At 37.2% G+C, this 22,128-nt stretch overlaps 1 protein-coding gene across 2 annotated transcripts in view; it reads left to right on the top strand.

Moving 5' to 3' along the window:
• Nucleotides 1-22,128, top strand: part of LOC131699631 (testican-1-like) — a 164,787-nt gene that overhangs the window by 122,564 nt on the left and 20,095 nt on the right. For both annotated transcript variants that reach the window (XM_058996804.1, XM_058996803.1), the window contains one exon: nt 1,875-1,989. In XM_058996804.1, coding sequence (XP_058852787.1) covers nt 1,875-1,989 — 115 coding nt within the window. The remainder of the gene's footprint in view (nt 1-1,874; nt 1,990-22,128) is intronic.

The raw sequence follows: 22,128 nt of genomic DNA, 5'->3' as shown, positions 1-22,128 counted from the left end.
GCTGAGTGAGAGAACTTTATAACAGATAATCCAAACATTCTGTACAAGTCAAATCTGAGTTTCCTGTACATCCTCACTACTATAGGCATTTACCATGTTGTTCACAGTAATTCATTAAGATTTAAGGCAAAACAAATTCAATTCTGTGTAATTAAGACTTTATTTTACTTCAGTCCCACTACATTACCTTTGCTAATTCATTTGTGGGCTTCCAATTACTTCTATAAATGTCAAGCCTGTGGATCTGAATTATTGGGCTTTCAACCATGACGAAAGTTAGCACAACTGGCTCATTGTAATTTATAGTGGGATTTATTTGAGTAAAATAAATACAACCCCCCCCCCCCCCCAACCAGGTGGGGTAGGTAAAAGGAGCTGTTCCATACATAATTCTAATAAAGTTCTGGGATCTTTGAGCAAGCACAGTTTAATTTTTTTAATTTGAGGGCTGCATTTCTGAGATATTGGGAATGGATAATCCAATATATAGAAATTGGTATGGTGATTTTTTTTGCCAGCACATGTAATTGGGATCCAAGTCCCAACAAATTGAAAATGATGACTTTAATACTGGCCTCATAGACACTGCAAATTCAATATGTAAAAGTTAGTACTGGGATGACTAAGCTAGCAAATTGAATGTGGAGGGGATCTGTATTGAGATCTATGAGAGCTTGAATTGAAAATTATAAACCGAATCCAAAATTCTTACCACTAACACCTAGAATATATAGGATGCATTTCTGAGGTAGTTAGGCATCAATTTCAATCTGGGGCAATTCCATTCTTCAATTATGCTTAGCAGTGGTTGCAATTACTGTTTGAAGTGAATTTCTTCAAATGTAATGTACAGTACAGATTTTAATATCGAGTTCTTGATTAATCACACACAAGTACAACCATATGTATGTAGAACCTGGTACTGAGATACTATTAGTTACCAAGTATGATTGCAAACAGTAATCATTATAGTGACCGAATTGCATTCATTTCAATGTGTTTAATTTAAAAGGGTAAGAGTCAGTCAGATCACATATCTAATTTTCAAAGAGGTTCTCGAAAGCTGCCACATTTAGTTATACAGGCTCTGACAGCCATATGAGACAATCAATATATTCAGTTCAAAAGATGCAGCCCATAATACTTCAAAACATGTGCTGTGCATTTTTCGAAACAGCTACTTGAATTTAGATGATCAAACTTTGTAACTGAAGATGCTGACTTAGTGCACAGTACTAATGATTTCCAACACTATAAGATTGTATTATTTTTATTATTATTGATGTTTTCATTGTTTGAATTTTTAAGTCAGTGTGTTGTTAGATCTTGTGAAAGATTATCAATTCCTCTCCATTAAACAAGCCTTCCGTCACTTAAATGTAACGTGATTTGCTACATCCATGCCTTCAGTGTTTTGGTGATAATATTTCATATACAGTTTACATTATGGTAAAAATGAAGAAATACTACAAATCTTAGTAACTTCAATGACACAAGTTTTGACTCAGTGTTTCTCAATGTCTTCAATGTTGAAACGAGTGGTCTCCAAACTCCAAAGTGGCGAAGTGATCTCCAAATGGTCCTATACAGAGAATGTGCTTGTGGTGACTTTGCATATGTTCCCTTTCTCTTACTATTTTAAATTAATTGCATGTGTCTATTAAAGTCAGATCAATTAAATTAGACAGTTACTGATTTGTCTATTTTGACAGTTTTCCAAGATTTTCAGTTACAGTGGCTTGATTTCATATGCACAGCAGATCCAAACAACAGAAGCAATGGGGTGTTCTAATAAATGTGCACACTGCGGTAAGTGGTGTAGGGTCAGTCCTTGCGTCAGTATATTTACAAGAGCTTTTTCGTTATCTTTGCAGTGTAAACTGGAGTTCCAGACTTGTTCGTCTGGAAGGACAATGTCTTTGAAGTGTGAGGGACCCTGCCCCTGTCTGCCTGGTCAAGAGGTAGTCAGACCCAGGAGTGAGAAGAACGGTAGGTGCTGAAATTGCATCTTAAATGCTGTTAAATTCACTTTCTTAATATGCAGCTGTTGTGTGCACTGTTGATGGCCTTACTTTTGATGGTTACTGTGACAGAGATCGAATAATTCTTGGTGTTAGATCTCCTTCCTGAGCTGTGAGGGCACTGAGTAAAGGGAACACCCTGGACTGGGTGGCCCGACAGTTCATTCCCAGGGTTAGGCAAAAGTTGGCCATCTAGAAAGGGGACTGAACTACGGTACACTAAATCATTGACCCAGAAAGTTAACGGTGTGGCATTCGTGGATAGGCGGTGTAGGTGCGCTTGTTAACCAAGGGGTCATGGTTGATGGTAGTGAGGTGATCTGTTGTGAAACTGGATATAACTGAAAGGAGAACTGTGCTGGGATATCGTGAGTGTTTGTTTCTTTTGTCGTTTAAGCATCTACTGTTTGTTATTGTTTGGACGACTAACACGACCCGGAGCTGTCGCAAAAGGACAGCATTAAACCCGGACAACATCACTGCACTTTGTATCACCCGAACTGTATTTTCACTACGAGCACTAAAAGCACGCACTGTGGACTGTTGTGTGTGTGTTTGTGTTTCGTGTGGGTGTATAGGAAAACGGGACTGTGTACTATTCAGAACTTTGTATTACTGCGGGACCAACCGGCGGATTACAAACAAAGCAATACACGCCGCTGTATTGCTTTTTCATTATCATTGTTTACTGTTTACTGCTGTTTTGTCATTCGGGCAATTGGATTTAAAAACAGTAAACCACCATTGCACCTGGATTATCATTGTCTGTCTGATTATTGATCACCTGCACCTGCACACGGTGAACCGCTTTGCCACAGTTACATATTAACTGTTTAATTGTCTTTTAAAGACAATAAAAACTGATCAACAGTTTGTCACCGACTAGAAGTTCTGTGGCTCGTCATTCCGAGTGCCTGATAACGCACCCATGGTAAATACTCTAAAATCTGATATTTATTGCCGCTGAGGAACTTTAAGTCTGCAGCCACATTTTTATCTTGGACTAAGTTATATACAGTAGCATGTCTTTTTTTAAAGTTCTCTCAGATTCCATTGAGTGCATCTTAAATATAAGCGCATTGCTTTTAAATTCACATGTTTTACATGTAGTCAGACACTGGTCATCCGTGTGTGTGTACTCAGTGTCACAGTGACCCCCTGTCAGGAGAAACAGGAAGTACTGTATGGGAAGGTCATATTCCTTGGCTGTTGCTATGTGGCAGTCAACCAGTCAAAATGCTGTGTCAAAGCAATGTTAATTAGACAACCATTACAGGTATGGTGGATAAGGGGTAAACTACTTAGTAAGGTTATAAATCAGGCCTAGTATTGAATTTAATATGTTTAATCCACTTAATTACAAGTCAGTATTTAATGGGGCTTATTTAACGAGACAGGTGTGAAATGTACTTGTACAGTATGAGGCACATAACCATCTATATATTGCAGCTTGTACTAAGTTAACACAAAGAGTATTGCAGAGGGAAGATTCTGCTTCATTTAGTTATTCATTGAGAAAGCCTTGACCCAGCAATGCTCCTTTAGTCAAATGCAATAGTTTGTGTTGAAATTTAAATGATGAGATGAGGTTGCAGACAATGGGAAATATTATCATACAAACAGCACACTATGATTTATTCCTCTGCTTGTTTCATAGGGCTGATTTTACCATTCAGAGAAATAGCACTCCTACGCAACAGCATACAAGCTTTAATGATCCATTACCAATTAGCCCAGCATTCATAAACTAGCAAGACAATAAAGGTTAACATTTGGCAGGATTGTAAGAAAATCTGTTTTATAAGTAACATGTGATTCTATTATAGATAGGTTGAATGGCAATTGGCATACGTTGTATGGGATTCACTTTTTAGAATCAGGGCTAACTAGGCTGTTAAGTACCAATTTTGTCACAGTGGAGTATAATTTCTAATCCCAATTAACATTGATTGTGAATAAATTGAAGCTATTTGCCATACAGCATCATTCTGGTTTCCATCTGCTAGATTGAGAACAATCTCCAGGTGTTCTCGAGTAAAATGAACTGTAATTGAGTACACCAGTGTTCATTTGTTGAAAGCCCTCATACTCTACCATTCATAGGGATTGTGTCCAGGGTGCTGCAAGGTAGTGCCAGCTGTGCAGGGGTTGCACTCATCAAAAGGCAGAACAAGGGCCCCTGTGCAGGCTTTGAAGATCAGGCTAGCAGCAATGGCTAGGATGGAGGCTGCCTGGGTTCAATATCTTTGCTTTTGATCAGGTGGGTTTCCCTGTTAGATTAGTTCCCGTAGCTCTTTGATTTGTTTTGGGATTGCTTTGTTCAAGACATTGGATGAAGATGTTGGTTGCTTAGTGGAGGCATGAGTCTGGGTTTGCTGGAGCCCTGGTGTCAGCTGGCAGGCAGGTTCTGAATGAGGCATGATGTATGGGTAGAGCTGCTAGCCAGAAACACTGCATGGTTCAACAGGAATCTTTACCGACACCCTATGTACTGGAGTTTGACACCCCTGCCCTATGTACTGGAGTTTGAGAGCTGGGTTAATCCTTCTCAAGTTACATTTTATCAAACAAACTACTCATTTTAGTTGGGAGGAGATTTGTTGTGTTGCAGATACTTTGAAAACTTTACACTCTGTGTATTTCAAAGTTTTCAATTACAGGCATCCGTGATTTTTGATTTTTTTAAAAGAACATTTTGACATTGAGTTTCCAATCTGACTAAATTAAATAAGCTTGTTTTCTTCAGATGTATTCCATGTTGTGATCTCAATACTGGACTTTTAATAGTACTGCAATATTATTATTATTTTTTTTTTTTTATCTGAGCTCAAGAATACAATTTTACTTTTACTATTTTACATATAAATATATATTCTTACAACTGAATATTAAAATGGTTCACAATAATGGAACATTAAAACAAACATTTTTAAAAAACTAAAAAACACCCCAATAATATTACACTGCAGAACCCCAGAACTGTAGACAGAGTTGGTTGGATTGTAAGAGTGAAATTCATTTCTTCCATCACATACATCATATGTAATTTTATGTCAATGGTAATCATTGGTACTCAACATTATAAATGACTGATGTTAGCAGGTGTCTCTATGTTGGTGAGATTAATACTATATGCTACCTATGAGTGTTTATTTCTAGTGTGTCAGTCAAGTAGCAGTATGAGATGGTAACATTTTCACTATCGATTTTCATTGAGTGTGACTCTGGATAGCGCCTTGTGTTATGTGTATCGTTTATTTTAAATTATTGGATTGAAGGCAGAATAAACTCAGGTTGGTTAATTACATTTACAGCAGCTACCGTCAGTATTGCAGTGTACCAGGGGGAAGGGTGGCAGTCGGCACAAGGCAGGGACTGGAGGTATAAAGAGTTAGCACTGTACATATAAGCCAATGCTTCAGGTCAATAACTGCTCGTCACAACAAGCCTGGCTTCCATGAACGGCTCCATCCTGTTGATCCTCACATCCGTGCCTGAGACACTGCCTCCCACCGGGCTGCTTAATTAATTTCAAGACACATTTACAGTAATTTGAAACCAAGGGTGTACACCGTCACCAAAGTGGAAGATCTTCATTTAGTATTCAAAGGTGTGCTATTCAAGGAACAGCAATACTAGGTAGTATGCCTGGAAGACAAACTGTGCTAAATTAGGTAGACTACAAGTTGTATGTATCTAGTCTTCACATCTTTATGGTGAAGAGCACATTTAATATAATTCACACGTATCATTATTATATGAATATTGGTTGAATACATCCAGCCTTTATATACATTTCTGAGTACAATAATAATAATACTAAGAGAATATCAGAATATCTAAATACCAAATAAATCCCTTTGAACAATCTTACAATTTACACTGGCAAATTTACTACATGTTTTATGATTTTTTTTGGTTTCCTACATTTGAAAAAAAAAATTGGAATAAAATATAGGAATAATATAGGGTGAACATTATATACATCAGATTGGCATGCATTAGATCTTATTTAGACCTTTGTTATAGTTTAAGTATGGCAGTTTGTATCTTTAAAGGTAGTGTTCTGTTAATATGTTGTTATTTGAGAGACAGATGCTACCCAGTGCTATGTCCCTGCTGTCATTCAACCATATCAAATCAAGCCTTAAATAGGTGCTGCAGTGATGTGCCTGTTAATTACAATCATGAATGAATCTCGCTAGTCTGTAATTGCACGCAACCTTTCATTTATCTGAAAGTTTAGTCAATAAATTAGTGTGTCAGCAAATGAGATCATCATAGTCAATTAAGTGGAGCAAACAAGTGATAATTCTGTATGTCTTTGAATCATAAGCAGCATCTATAGCAATACACCTCTGCGGGTGTTTAATCCAGTTTTCATTTCACAAAACAGGATTTCAAACAATAACTTTCAGTTTCGATTTGCCTTAACCTTGCTCTGGAAATGCCAGTACTGCGTTTTTCTTTTGTGAGTTAGTTAGGCTAAAAATACAGTTTATATTAGATTTAAAAAATTCTCTTAAATGGAAGTTTTGGAAATGTATTTTTCTAAAACAAAAAAGAAAAAGAAATAAGGTTGCAAAAATGTAAATCAGATTGTTTAAGACCTATTTTTTTCTTTTAAAAAACAAACAAAACACAGGGAGGCTGTACACTATTAATACTTAACGGATTGTCTACAAGTAGAGTTAACGTATTTGATGGGGGGTAAAAACAGTAACTGTCAGTAACATTTCATTGTCAACTAACTTCTATTTTACATTAACACACTATTGCTGTATATGGACACATAGTCTCAATTAATCTGAATTTCTAAAGCAATGTTGGTGCTGAAAGTGTAATAGAAACGCTTTCACTATTTGTGTGACTTTCCTGCAGAATATTTTGCAATTTGAGTCTGGAAACATGTCTACTACTGATTTGCTGAATATTCACAACATGTAAAGGTCTCTGCATATGTAAGTTCTTGATCTCTGTTTTTCCTTTCGCAACAAAAGATGTTATTGATGCGCTGGTTTTTTAATTGTTTTTCACCAGCCAAGGAGGGCTTATCACACAATAAATGGTCAACTATGTGAGGTTGCCTCACGCACTGAATGAATGCCTGCCAGTACAGGTACAGACTGGGATTGCAGTAACCACAGACAGTACATGAAGAAATTGCGACTGCCTGTCACTCATCTGATTTGAAATAAACAACCATCCTCCAGCTTCTATCTGCAGCAGCAAAATGTGGTATAGATGCCATATGTAAGCTATGTTTTATCTCAGGCAAGCAACATAAAAATGTAATGGCCTCATTCATTAATAAGCCCCTAGCCCCTCCTTCCCTTCCCTCCTTAACATTATCACTGCCAAAACATTAATTTGAAGAACTGTATAACTGTAGAAAAGGATAAGTCAAACTTGAGGAGGAATATCATGTTCTGGGAGCTGCTTTTTTAATACAATGGTTCAGCAGAGCAATGAGGCGCTAAATTAAGGTAAAGAGCTTATTCAAGTGTGAAAGATTTGATCTTAACAAGAGCAGCAGCTCTCTGTATGGAAGTGTTCTGATAAATGTTAAACCTAATGCACATTTGAAAACAAGTGGGAACCCAAGCTAATTTCAGAAAGATAGGAAGGTTCGAGGACACTTACAGTATTACTAGACCCACAGAGCTGTATGCTCTTGGCATTTTATTTACACCTGTATGGCAGGAGGTATGGTTTGCCACATTTTATGTGAAATTACATTTCAATTGTATATGTGCCTGTATGTTATTATTATCACATGTCACAAAATAAATCAGAGGAAACTTATTCCACCTCCAAACACCATCTAATACCCAAAGGTGTAAAAGTACTCTTAACTTAAAGTACATCCTAATCCTTTATTTCTTGCTTTCTGTCATGCAATGTTGTTTTCACTGTTTGTTTTCATTAATTCTCCTTCATTTAATTTTGTCTAGATAGTCCGCATGGCCTTATTCAAAATGTATACACATACTCTCTCTAAAACTGCCAGGAAACTTGAAACTGCTTCCCTGCTGCTTAGCTAATCGTTTTGGCATACCTTCTAACAGCAGGGACTAGTCTGTGTAGGGAACCATAGAGTACAGGTCAGTTTAGCAGTGGGGAGGCAATTTACAGCTGCTCTGTACCTGTGAAACCCCTGCCAGGGTCTGGATTAGAAACAAGAATGAATTAAAAAGACTTAGACACCATGGGAAAACATGATGGGTATAGAGGGAACAATACAGTACAAAGTAAACAATAAATACATAATGAACATAATGAATGAAAGACATATTTCTCAGTCAGCCTAGGTCTATCAGAACTGTAGTATACTGTAATACAGTTTAAGACAATACCACCAGATCTCAGTGCAAATCAATAATCATGCCATATACACAGTATTGTGCTCTTGACATTTCTAGCAATTGAACTTGCAAGCCAGAATAATAGTAACTATAGTATGTTAGAGGCTAATCTTACCTGAGACAAGTAGCTGTGGTGATGAGCAATGCCATGGCAAATCAATGCAATTTCTGAAGCGACAATCCTGTCCACCTGCTTTTTTTTTTTACAGATACTTTTTCCAGTCAGTAACTGGATTTCTGAGTCTGAAAAGCCTGTTCGTGATGGTCAGAATTATTTTATTTAGCAGACGCCTTTATCCAAGGCAAGTTACAGAGACTAGGGTGTGTGAACTATGCATCAGCTGCAGAGTCACTTACAACTATGTCTCACCCGAAAGACGGAGCACAAGGAGGTTAAGTGACTTGCTCAAGGTCACACAATGAGTCAGTGGCTGAGGTGGGATTTGAACCGGGGACCTCCTGATTACAAGCCCTTTTCTTTAACCACTGGACCACACAGACTCCTTTTACAGCCATTGTGTTAATAAGTATTAACAAACATTATTAATAGACTCTAATGTACAGATCAGTACTAAACAGTACATTTCTAATAAGATAGTGGAAATCCTTTAAGCAACTAATGTACCATATAACGGGAAATTTTGGATGGTATAAAATTTGCAGATTTGCTACTTTGGTAGATTTTGATGATTTTTGAATTGGCATTTATCACTTTGCACCTTCACAAAGAAAAATGGCTTTGTATTTCTGCTTTTAATTTAAAAAACATTGAAATACATGTTTACTTAATGAAATGTGTCTGCTAAAACAGTATCTCATTTACAGTGACTAATTATAGCATCTACAAATTGTCACTGCAGCCACTTGGAGAACAACAAAGAAGGCCTTCTAAAAATGAATTACAATATTTATTGTTCTTATATGGCCCTTCAATTTTAAGATATCAGTAATTGGAAAGGATTACTAACTGCAGTACACTTAAACGATAGACATTTGCTCACAGTATAGTATCAGCCGGTCTGGTTTTAATGTTTTAAGCAAATTGGCTTCATCACTCACTGCCATTCTCATATTCACGTTGACATCGGACACATTCTTTCCCTTGTCCAGCACATGCTTCTTTAGCTCGTACTGCATACCACCAGTCTGTCACAAGGCGGGATCGCACAATATATGCCACACTCTGATTGGTGGAAGTATTATTGGCGATCCAATCCAAACTGCCAATAAAGCCAAAATAAATTCCACTGCAAAATGTCCCGTTATATGGTATGTCAAAGAACATATTAAAGGTGTTTTTTTTATGCATTTCACTTAAAACCGGGCATTAGGGCATCCGGGTTTGTTAATTCACAGATGCCAATTCCGGGACTGTCCGTGTCAAACCTGGACAGGTGGCAACCCTAGTTTGGATGTATACAAAAAAATGCTATCTGAATCATGTTTTCGAAATGCCAAGTTTCTTGTGCTAGAATGTGACCTCACCCTCTGATTTTTTTGTTTTTTTATGACCACCTGTGGTGGGGTTAGAGTGGTAATGTTACCCTTACAGTAAAACAAACAGAATATTTAAACATGAAGTCTGGTTGAAAAACACTTGACTGGTGTTGTTTTTTTACTATTTACAGAAGGTGCAACTGGTTCAGGCACACAAATCTGTGTCATACTTTATAAGGTGATAAAAAGTAAATCTGGTTCAGAAGCCCTTCCCAGTATTCAGTTAGCATATTAAAATCTTACCCTGCCCAGAATAAAAGGAGGCTTCATTGTTACTCACTCCTGTATATTGTGTGCTCCAGTTGTTAGATAAAGACCAACTGAAGTCTCTCTACAAGCTCTTCTCTTTTATCCCTCAAGATGGCTTTCAAAATGAAAACACTTTTGCAATTTTCAGTCTTGATGAGTCCTGCGGCTCCCAGAGTTGTGAGTTCAGACTAGCAGACCAAGCGTGTTTACTCTGTCACACCACCCCAGTAAGAGGAGATGCTCAGTTTTTTTTGTCAGCCGTCTGCTCCGTACAACCCTTTTGTTGACGTGCAAAAACTCTTCAACAAGTTGAAAGGAAGTCATTTGCTATGTATGTTGCCAGAGAGTTTAGACTCCTGATAATTGTGTGGGCATTAGCGGCACGAAAAAATAGTCAGGGCAGGGTTGTACGTTTACTCAATGCAGTAAATATCAGACAATAGACCCACTAAACTGCATGCTAGCAGAAACAAAGAATACAGTATATTCTAGGACTATGTTAAGTGTATGGTGCTATGACTACATTGACTTATTTGTTCTGTAAGAAAAGAGCCCATTCCCATAATAGTGTAAAACAAAACCACAGCACCACTGATGTAACACCTGATCATGCCAGACATGCCCACAGAAAACAGGGATGCTATGTTTCCATTTACACACTGCAACCAGTCTGTAAAACTTAATTTCATATCAAACTAGGGCTTCTGTCGGTTCCACCTGCAAGCCTCAATCCAGTTTGCAAATGGATGTTCCACTAAGGTCAAAGATTTCCTGTATACATCTGTCTGCCATATCTTCATAAAAAATAAATAACTAATAAAGTCAGAACCTGGTTGGCAGCTCGAGTCACTGAAACAGAACAGAGGTTATCTGCTTAGTCTGCCGAGTGCCATTTGCAGTAGAATTGAATCAGCTGCCTTTTGAACCAGCTGTCGGTTATACAGGAAACCAGTATGGAAAGGTGTTACAATGATCTAGTCGGAGTGACGCAAAGACAAGTCAAAGCATCTCTGTGCCGAACACATAATCACGTTGCACCTTCACCTTATCACAATGAGAGGGAAGTAAATTAAATGATTCTGTGAATAGGGGTCTAGTGGTGCCGGAGTGAACTGGAGCATCACTTTTCTTTGTGGTGTGGTGCTGCTCCACCATTTATTCATTACCTAAAGTCAACATTTTATTTTGGTATTTAGGTGAATAGCTTAATATTAACTCCAGATGTCCACTGTCAGACTGCTCTCAGTGCACACAGCCACATAGCACAAGTAACTCGGCAGTCGAACAATAAAGTTTAGGGTCTTTCTCTTCTGATAGGCTTTCCTGATGTAACTGGAGCACTAGCTACATATCTGTTTATATTTACAAGTGCTATTAATATAGTGTATAAACATCCACTGACTAGGAAAAGAAAATCAAACCAAACAGGATATTATTCCTCTGTTACCTTACATCAAAATGCCTAAAGGCTGTGAAAAAACGACTTCGTTCATCACACCTACAATAGGAAGAATTATTGTTATTATTATTTATTTCTTAGCAGACGCCCTTATCCAGGGCGACTTACAATTGTTACAACATATCACATTATACATTATTTCACATTATACAGATATCACATTATTTTTACATACAATTACCCATTTATACAGTTGGGTTTTTACTGGAGCAATCTAGGTAAAGTACCTTGCTCAAGGGTACAACAGCAGTGTCCCCCACTGGGGACTGATCCCACAACCCTCCAGTCAAGAGTCCAGAGCCCTAACCACTACTCTACACTGCTGCCCTATTGTTTAAGAATTGTTTAACCTTTCAGTTTTCACCTTCTTATTTATACACTTTATGTACACACTTTATATACACAGCTGATGAGATTGCAACCCATAAACACTTTCACAAACACAGGTGCACATAACGCACTTTATTTAATGTACATTGAAAAAAACGATGTATTTTCCTGTTCCTTTCTCTTATTTTACAACATGACTGGGAAGACATCTTTCGTGCACACGCCGGATTATAAATAACTTTGTCATGCTTTTATTGCTGGTAATAAAAGAATCCCTTGACCGTCCTTTTTTTTTGACAAGGGTTTCCAATAAACCTCTAAGTGCTGTGCCAGCGGGTGTCATTTTATGGTAATTAAGGAGGAGCTATGCTAATTTTTCATAGAGTAAGCATCATAAGACTGTACCATTGTATTAAAAAGGGTGTTTACAAAGAATTTTAGAATGATATTACTGAAGCATTCCAGTTTTACTTACTGTACCTAATTGTGGCCGTCCAGGTTTACAGCAGATGTAACTGGAGTGTTCTACTGGTCATTTTTTAAATATATATATTGCCAAGGATGGTTAAATGTAATTATTTGTTGAATGTTTCTATTAAGATTCATTCACAGCACACCACTACTAATTAAATTAAGCTTTTTTATGTTCATATGTGTTTTGTTTTTTGGTTACTCAGCATTGCGACTATGACAATCGCTACAGTGGAACATGAGCATCAAATGAATACATTTTCAAAGAAAGTATTTCATATTAAAAGTTTTTTTTGATTGATCTAAATGGAGAGCTCAGTTCATTGCTGAGATGTCAATGATTTAACAGCCACAATCTGGAGGTATGTATATACACTTATATATTGCATTTATAATGTATGTAAACCTATTCATTACAAACAGATTAACCTGTCTATTATTTGAGAGGTCTGTTGTGAAGTTTCTGTTCTTTTGACAAATAATGTACTAATGTAGTTTTGTGCCATTTCACTTTTGCTATTTGTTTTGCTGTAGAAGGATGATCATTTCTTCACATGCGATTTGCAACAGGGTTTACAGGAGATAAGAAAGTGTATTTCTGTCTCAGTAAGACGATGATGTTTAAATTTGTCCCTGGAATTTGACACATTTTGACTGGCCTACCCCTCCAGGTGATCCACACTTGCAACGTGCATTTCCAAAGAAAAAAAAAAAAACACATTCCATTCTATGTACCAAAAATCTTATATGTATATGTGTGTGCGGTTTTATCTTTAAAAGTGCTGGTAAATATTAGTCAGTATAAGTATTTTAATTCAGTTGTTTTTTAATTTAATTCATTAATCCTAAAAAGGTTAACTGTTTATAATGTACTGTTGGAAACTATGTTTTGTTTCTGAATGGAGGATCCTCCCTCTAATCACATACGTAATCAAACTGTTCCTATATATAGCTCTTTCGCCCATGCTTCCTTGTCGTTTCTTTTTTTGGTCCTTCTCTTCCCCTGCCTCCACCTTGCAGCATGCCTTGTCCTGGGGGAAGGTGGCCCAGAGTGCCACTTGTCCTGCCCGCTGGCTATAGCTGTCATCAATCAATGGTCATTGCATCACAGTTCAGCCAGCACATAGGTGACTATAGAGCTTCATGGGCATAGCTCTGTCAATTGCAATAAAGGATTGTTCAATTCAAATACTTTCTGAATTTATAATGTATTTTAAGACTGCTCCGGTACTTTTCTTTTTGCCACTAGACCCCTGTCAGTAAAGGTGGAGATATAGAAAGCGAACTGCTGGTAGGGAATTTATTGTATGTACTGTATGTTTTGTTTCTTTTTTTGTTATCAAAAGCACTGTGATAGATGATTATTCTGGCTGGCTATCCAATTTTACAAATATTCTGTCACTGAGAAATTGTCATTCTTTACCTCCTGTAGTTTCCATTTGCTAGTAATAGCATCTTCTTTCAGAGGAAAGCAACATGTACAATAACAGCAGCTGCAATGCTTATATTGAATCTCTCACTCAACAGAGAATAGAGGGCCCTTGTCTATTTTCTTTATCAAAGCAGTCAGTTTTATATGTTCAATTTTACTCTGCTTCTGCTCCAAAAAAAAAAAAAAAACCTTGTTGCTAGCACTTACACTTAATTCATCCCTTTATTAAAAGCCACCTAATCTGCAGTATACAGTAATGTCTTAAATTAGTGTTACATATCCACTGAATGAAACAGAGGACTGAAGACAATTGGAATGGACAAGTGGAGGAGGAGGGGGGGTACACTTTTAGAAGATAAAGGATCAATGATGTCATTGATTTTTGACATGCTGAGTTTTATAGATTAATCATCAAGTGAAGCGTGACTGTTTTGGAAGACTGGCCATGAACAATACAATATGAATTACATTTCCACAGCACCATTCATGACAAGCACCTTGAAACTATTTCTAAAAGTAATTTATAGCAGGTCCTGGTTGACTTAATTAAGTTGAACTCACAGTTGCACTGTAGTGTAAATAGTGGAACAACCAGTGTCTTAGGACTTAAGGACTTTAATACTTTCTATTACCTGCTTCAATCAATGTGTGTCCTTCCCATTTTCAGGTGAAAATCTAGTGATGATTTCTTTCAAATTTTGTATTTTAGATGGATAACAATGAATAAAAGTTACAACTTAAACAACACTAGATAAAGCAGTATACACAAACTTATTGGCTAAAACCTTCATCAGTGTTCAACAAGGCTGCAGAAATCTTATTGAACTGAATAAACCATTTTGAAAGCCATATTTCAACCCTGCAAGCAATGCAATGCTCTATAAAGATTTTAATGTTATTCAGCCTAACCTTACAACAGATACACACTGGGGGTGTAAATGAGATGTAAATGTGCATGGTGTGTTGATGGTGTTGTCTGCTGGCTCCTTCCCATTTATTTTCATGATTCAATCAAATCTCCAGTCAAACGAGGACACCCTTCAAGCCACTCAAAAACTTGTCTTGACATTCCTTAAGCCTTGCTAAAAAGCATCATTTAAAAAAGCATACTAAATATGTATTAAAAAGTTTGATTGAATGTCCCCATAGAACAGGGACATTTGATTTGGATTGAATCTCCATCTCAATGCAGTTAAAAAAATGTATTATATTCATATTTACTTCTGATTGAATTTGCTTTCAGCTAGTAACATGCTTTGACCCAGAAGACACTGATGGGGTCAAATGACCAAAGAAGAAAAGCAGTAACAGACTCCCTGATAAGCAAGTCTTCATTAACCAAGTGTAGTACCTGATGTGATGTTTTGAAAATAAAATATATGTTTGCTATGACCTATGGCCTTTGTAGCTCATGGAAGTGCCAGATAGATAAGATACATGGGACTCTTGTTTGCTACAATTACTGTAATAGGTTTGCCGAATGTTTTTGTAATCATTACCTTTTAGCATTTCTGTTTTTTCCTATTTTGTCATGTTTTGTTGTAACTACTGTATACCAATAATAATTACACTTTGTATTTATTGTTATTAAATTATTTGTTACTGTTTAAAAAAAATAATAAATATGTGCTGATCTATTCAATATTTTACACGAGACATCAAGCTCGAAGAAACAGACCCTTAAAGTATTTGATTTCCGTCTATATTAGGCCGAGTGAGAATGCCTGATTAGATATTGCACCGTGCAGGATATAAAATTGATGCCGACTGCTCTTTCTGTGTCTGCTTTCAAGGTGCCTCTCTGTCAAAATAAAACACATGATACCATTAGTTGGGTTATGCATAAGTCTTCGAGGAATCCTTTGAAATGAGAGAGAACTGATCCATTACTGTCAATATGAAATGATTGGCAGCTTGATGTAGGTTATCTCTAGACTTTAGAGAATGTCAGTGTTATGAGAAAGAGCTGAGTTTACAGATGAAATGTGTGCCTAACCAGGGTTATCTATGGGCTTCCCTGAAGATACCCAATGGTATCAGAAATGCCATGGAACCTCTTACTGTCAAAGCATAAAAAACAGAGTTAACATATGCCAGTACTGTTCTGGTGATATTTCTTTACTGCAAAAAAAGCACATTTAGAAAATCGAAAAGAAACTATTGAGGATGTTTGAATATGAATCAAAAGGGAATGGCAATAACTCATCTGAGAACAATTTTCAGAGACCTACTTAAAATTATATTGACAGTATTTGTACACTTAATTGTATAAATAAAATTTTATAATACATATTTCTTACAGTATAATTTGTTATATACTTATTGTTAAGCTATTGGGATTTGATAGCACTGTTTTTGAAACGCATGATACATAATTTATTGATAGTGCTGCAGGGTTCTGATTTCCTGTCTGAAATCTATATTTTGTCAGTGCACTAAAGTGTTTTCTCTTAGACAATATCTAAACAGGACAGTTAGTTTTCTATTCAGCTTGGCTGTGAAAAGGTTAAGCATATTTGGAGAATGGGTGCTGATGAGTTTTTATTAAAAGGAGAAATGTAAATAATGTTATTCCTCTCAGAGTCAGTCTTTAAAAGAAGAGGAACTGCTCCAGTTTTGGGGTTTTTCTCCCCTGTGGTGGTTTGTTCTATTTATTGCCTGGTTCTGTGTTCAGCAAGAGTTTGTCTGTGGCGTTTGCCAAGTTGTTAATTTCTCTTGTTCTCGTCTCATTGTTTCCTGGCTCTTCTGGGGTGGAGAATAGTGTCCCTGTGCTTTCATGAAGTGTGGAGGATCAGTGTAGCATGACCAGACTTCATTTAGAAGGACTTTAGTCCTGGGAGAGCTCTTTTTTTATTCTGAGTATGTTACAGACCCTTGGGAGAGAGGACCTGCCTGTGTGTAGGAGATCTTAGATTAGAGTTAAAAAGCACGTCGCATCTCATATCACATATCATTAATCCATTGCTTATTGAAAACGAAAGCATCCTTATAACATCATTGTTGCAGATATTTTTTTTATGATGATGGGTAGGTTATAAAAGAGCAAAAAACAAATCCAATTACCAAATGAACAATCAATTGAATCTCATTATCGAACAAGTATCAATTAGGAAGAAATGTTTTAAGTAGCATAAACAATGCATAAACAACTGTAAGAATATAATCCACAGTTTGTCATTGTTTTTTTTCCCTTACATAAATCACTATTAAAATCTTGCAGTCACAAAGACTTGTAATTCAGAGAAACAAGCCCACTCTGGCAATGCATATTTATATGCCCAGCTCCAAGAGAGCCGTAAATGACAAAAGGTGACGGTTTGGTGGAAATGTAAGTTGCTAATTAGTATTTAAAGCTTTTAGCATAAACAGGCTGGCTAGAGTTCAGATGGCTCAATTTAAATGATCTGCTTAAGTTGGCTGGGAGTTTCTGTGTTTGCCAACAGTGAATCCTTTCAAGTGATTGACAAGTTTTGATGTGCAAGTCATCGGTCATTTGACAACCTACGTACTGCGATGGCCTCAGCTCCCTGAGACAATGTTTGACAGCTTTTTGTTTCCTGTTACCTGAGAATACCCATAAACCAATCAAATCATGAATGCCAGGTCTGCTCCTGGGCTAACTCGTCCATCATTTCATCAGTTCAGTTCAGCTCCTTCTGTGAGGTCCTTTATCTCTCATGAGTGTGCAGTAATAGATCTTCACTCACCCGAGATTATTGTTCTGATTTCCCTTCTCTGCATTGTGTAGGTGGCATTTACCGACACTGTCTCTGATTTCTCTAATGCCATTGGGCTCATCCTTTGATTGCTCCAGTAAGATTACTCCCTGCTAGGCCCTCATGGCTGAGTCACTCTGTTTATGGTACATTATTTATTTATTTATTTTTTTGACTTAATCAACAAAATACCGACTCTTTTTGTATCTGCTTTTCCACTGGTGCAGTAGATATGTGTTTTAAATGCAGGGACTATGTAATATTTACTTACGTTTCTACATTTTTGTTTTTGCTGTGGTGTACTAGGGCCTTCTCCTAATGTTCAAGGATGTTTAATAGCAGTGTTGTCCAATAGAAATCGCTGACTAGCCACAGGTGTGGATACAGCAGTACTCTTTCAGCCTAATTTTAGTAGAAGATGGCTAAAATACAGGTAAAAGTACTTCAACACTTTAAAAATAAATGTTAAAACGCAATACTGGTGTTCAAACAGGGACAACGTGTTTGTTTTTTTTAACACTAGTCTATGTTTATATGTATATTTACTTAACACACATGTACCAAAATGTGAAACTTTGAAGTCTTTCTTTTTCACCAAAGTTTGTAATTCTGCAATATATTTATCAGACACAGGACATCTTAGTGCAGCTTCTAGGTTTGTGTCCAGCAGTTGCGAGCGGTACTTTTGACTTCATCAGAGTGATTGCTGATAATGTTGACTCGCACAACCAAGTTGAGCCAAACATGGAACTCAGCTTTGCAGCAGAAGAAAGCAAAGCCAGCCAGTAATGAGCAGCTCCAAGGTGCTGAAATCCAGTATTTTCATCCGTGTTCAGGAGGATTTTACACACACTTGAAACAGGCGAGGCGAGCAACATGGAAAGCAAAAACAAATTGTCTTATGCATTTTTCAACACAATTGCTTCGCAGAAGTGTTGACAATCACATTGAAATACATGGCAGGGATTCTATTTGTGAATGTGAAAATCTATCTTTAGATGCCATTTTAACAGATAACCAATAAGAAGTAACCAAGGAAGTAAAGAACACATAACAATAAAAAAAAAAACACTTTCATACCATTTTAAAAGATGCACAAAAAGCTTAATAGCATCATAGAACAACAAAATAATACATTTAACAAAACAACACTATTTAATGAATTTGTCCATTAGTTCTCAGATCCACCCTCATTCCTTTATATACCAATTTGTGGCCATACCAGAACTAAGAATGCTTCCAAACTCAAAACACTTCTGCACTGTCCTATAATCTTCTCTCCCGTTTTCACGTTGGGAATGTGGAAGCTAACCCCATTCAAATACATTACCTTTTTGACTAAGGTTTAGCTGGAAAATTACTTTTACATTAATAACTCCATTAAGATAGAGGGGGCTGGCAGCTTTAGTAGCCTACAGATATATCTCCTTTACCTTTAGACACCCTGATTGAATCCTCAAAGTCAAAAAGTTTGGTATTAGCCCAGCTCCCAGTAGACAGTGACCCACATGCATACTCAGTGTAATGCAAAGAGGCTCTGGAATAGAAACGCATAAGGGCAGAACAAGTCTCCTGCTCATGCCCCCCTCAAGTCAAGCAAGAGGCACGCTGGCCTTCAAGGTTGGCATCAAACTGTGCCCACCTGTCCGCAACTGCCCTGCAGATAAATAGAGGGCGGCAGTTTCTGGTGTGCCGTCATTCATCATTCTGCCTCTGACAGGTGCGTTCCCTTATTAGGATGCAGAGTGTTTTAGATTAACACAGTGCCAGACTGACAGGATTAGAAAAAAAAAAAAAAACTGGACATCTCAATATCAGAGCAACCGAATATTTCTCGGCATGGGCTTCACTGTTTCAAACGTCAATTTGAGTGACTGTTGCAGCATTCAAAGTGAGTGTTTGAAAAAAAGAAAAGCTCTTTAGCTGGTTCATGTTACTTTGCGATTGTAGCTTCTGAGGTGTATTCAGTTAATCTAAACTATGACAGATATAAATTATAAAGGCCTAAGGTTGTGGAAATCAAACATCCAGCACTGAATGTTAGTCTCTTTAATTATGCAGTTAATAATATGAAAACAGGTTAATATTTTAATGATTTATGACAGCGTTATTTAGACCTGCTGCAGTTTAAATACAGTTTAGCTTGTAATGAATGTAAAAAATGTTTTAGGTCAATCATTATTTAACCATATAAAATGGTTTGGGGTTTTTTTGGTGCCAAATTGTTTAGTGCAGTTAAATTGCTAACAAAAAAGTGTCCTTCTGTATTTGAGTTAAATGCATAATGTTTGATTAAATTGCATGTTAAACTACTGTAACACTAAATATTAGTATCTTCTTTTATATTTCAAACACACATTTACATTCAGCCTATTGTTATTTCATACTGTTTGCAGAGGCCGGTAAGGTTAATTGAAATGATTATGTTGCAATGCAATCTATTTAATCCTAGGAACATATTTTAATTATACCTCTGGTATTCTCATTTCAGTTTATAAACAGTCCCAAATAACAAAAACAAACAACAGCTGTGGTGAATCTAGCTTTTGGCATTTTTGTACAGGGTTAGCATTACATTAACTTTTGTCATTTGGTACCTTTTAAAAGTTGCTATAATAATGACAGTGCCACAGTGTCACAAAGACGGCCGGAGTGGGTGGCGTCAGACCAGAAGCAGGAAATAAACAGACAGAGAGGTGTGGTTTGGTGGAGCTGAGCGAATGGTTTCGCTCAGCATTTAATAAACAGAACAGAAAATAAAAAGGTTGAACAAACAAACACAGGACACGGCATTCGAGCCAAAACAAAAAAACAAACAAAACGAACTAACACTTAACAAACGGTGCACGGAGACAAACAAACACGGTGAGAACAAACACTTTACGTTTTGTTTTATTTTGCTTTTCTTTCTCCTTCTCTCTCTCCCGTTCTCCACTCTCGAACACCCAACCCCGACTGAAAGAAATGTGCATCTATATATACTGTTGTGCTGGGATTCAATTACTAATTAATTATTCACTTGAATCCCAGCACGTGAATTAATTCTGTGCAACCCCGTGCTCACATATTACATTTAACCAGCACGTGAAGTGATTTGTGCCCTCCTCGTGCCTAAATACAAATCTACACTTTTTAAATACACGTGAAACACAGACCCGTTTATATCCCGTGTACCAATGACTATACACCAACATTAACACACGCACGCAACATACAACACATAATATGCACACAGGGGCGGGGCACATTGCCACACACAGTTAAAATGTCATCCTCAGGTAAAACCCTTTTCTGTTTTATGTTATACTTTTTTTTTTTTTGTCAAAAACATGGCAAGGCTCCGGCTTGAAATCTTGCTTTGCAGGTATTTATTTTTACTGTTGCAGTAGTGTCCTGCCAGCCATATGGTGCTCTGTCTTTCTCTAGTGACACAATTTGAAGGACCTTATGCAGCTGAGTTGGTCTCTATCCTTGTGTGCGACATGACATCTCAGAGGCAGCCCAGATCTACCAAAACATTCCTTACACTGTTATATCCACTGATCTTTGAAGAATCATTTAAAAACGCAAGTGAAAGTCTCCATAAATCCATCATGGTAGTGAGCGATACAAGAGACACCACTGAGAATGCATCTTCTTCAAGCTAAGAAACAGTTGTCTCTAGCAGATGGTGCAGTGCTACAGCAAGCTGCAGTAGTGTGTCATTGTTTTAGATTGATTTGACCCTGCTAACCTACTGAAGTGTTACGTTTGGTTTCCGAGGATGGTTTGGAGTTTGAATCTCAACTCTGAAATACAACAATGGTTGTTTTGCGCTCAGGAAAAAATGTGATCATACAACTAAAGTGGTAAAATGGTTACATTTGGACTGCTTGGCTGTAATTGGAGTGGCTCTGGGATAAAGATCTATTTTATGGTTGGCAGTACAGCGGAAGTACAGTAACAATGCCCAGGATGTGACTCTATTGCTAATGTAGTTATTCATCTCTTGGGTGGTCATTCAATTCTAACATCACACACTACTTGTGAAGAGGCTGGCTGGTGATTACATCAGGCCAGGAAATGCAGGACACAGAGTGGTGAGTGAATTGCACTGTTGCGCTAGTTTATTGTAAATACAACATTTAAAGACAAAACAAAACACTCAAAACAAAAGGCACGATGGCCAAAACAGACAGAACAAACCACACACTAAACAAACACTAAATACAACAAGTATCACGCTGGTACTAAGCCAGCACGAGTACCAATTGTTATTATTTTCTTTTTCTCTCCTCTCTCTCTCCTGTACCTCCTTGCTATACACCCAACTCCGTGTGAGTGAAACACTCACTCTTTTATGAGCTGTACCGAGACTCGATTGCTAATCCAACATTGAACTGAATCTTGACACAGTCTGCACGTGAACTAATTGTGCACTCCCTGTGCCCCCATACAAATGCCCACCTTAATCTGCACATGAAGTGATTGTGCAATCCCTGTGCCTAAATACAAATATACATTTTATCACTTGTGCTACCTAACCCACACTCCGTGCACCACTACAATAATACATATAACAGACAACATAAAACACAAATATACGCAC

This window comes from Acipenser ruthenus, chromosome 23, assembly GCF_902713425.1.
Source record: "Acipenser ruthenus chromosome 23, fAciRut3.2 maternal haplotype, whole genome shotgun sequence".
In the NCBI taxonomy this organism is placed as follows: domain Eukaryota; kingdom Metazoa; phylum Chordata; class Actinopteri; order Acipenseriformes; family Acipenseridae; genus Acipenser; species Acipenser ruthenus.
The sequence above is the reverse complement of the archived record's forward strand: the minus strand, read 5'-3'. Positions and strand labels throughout refer to the sequence as shown.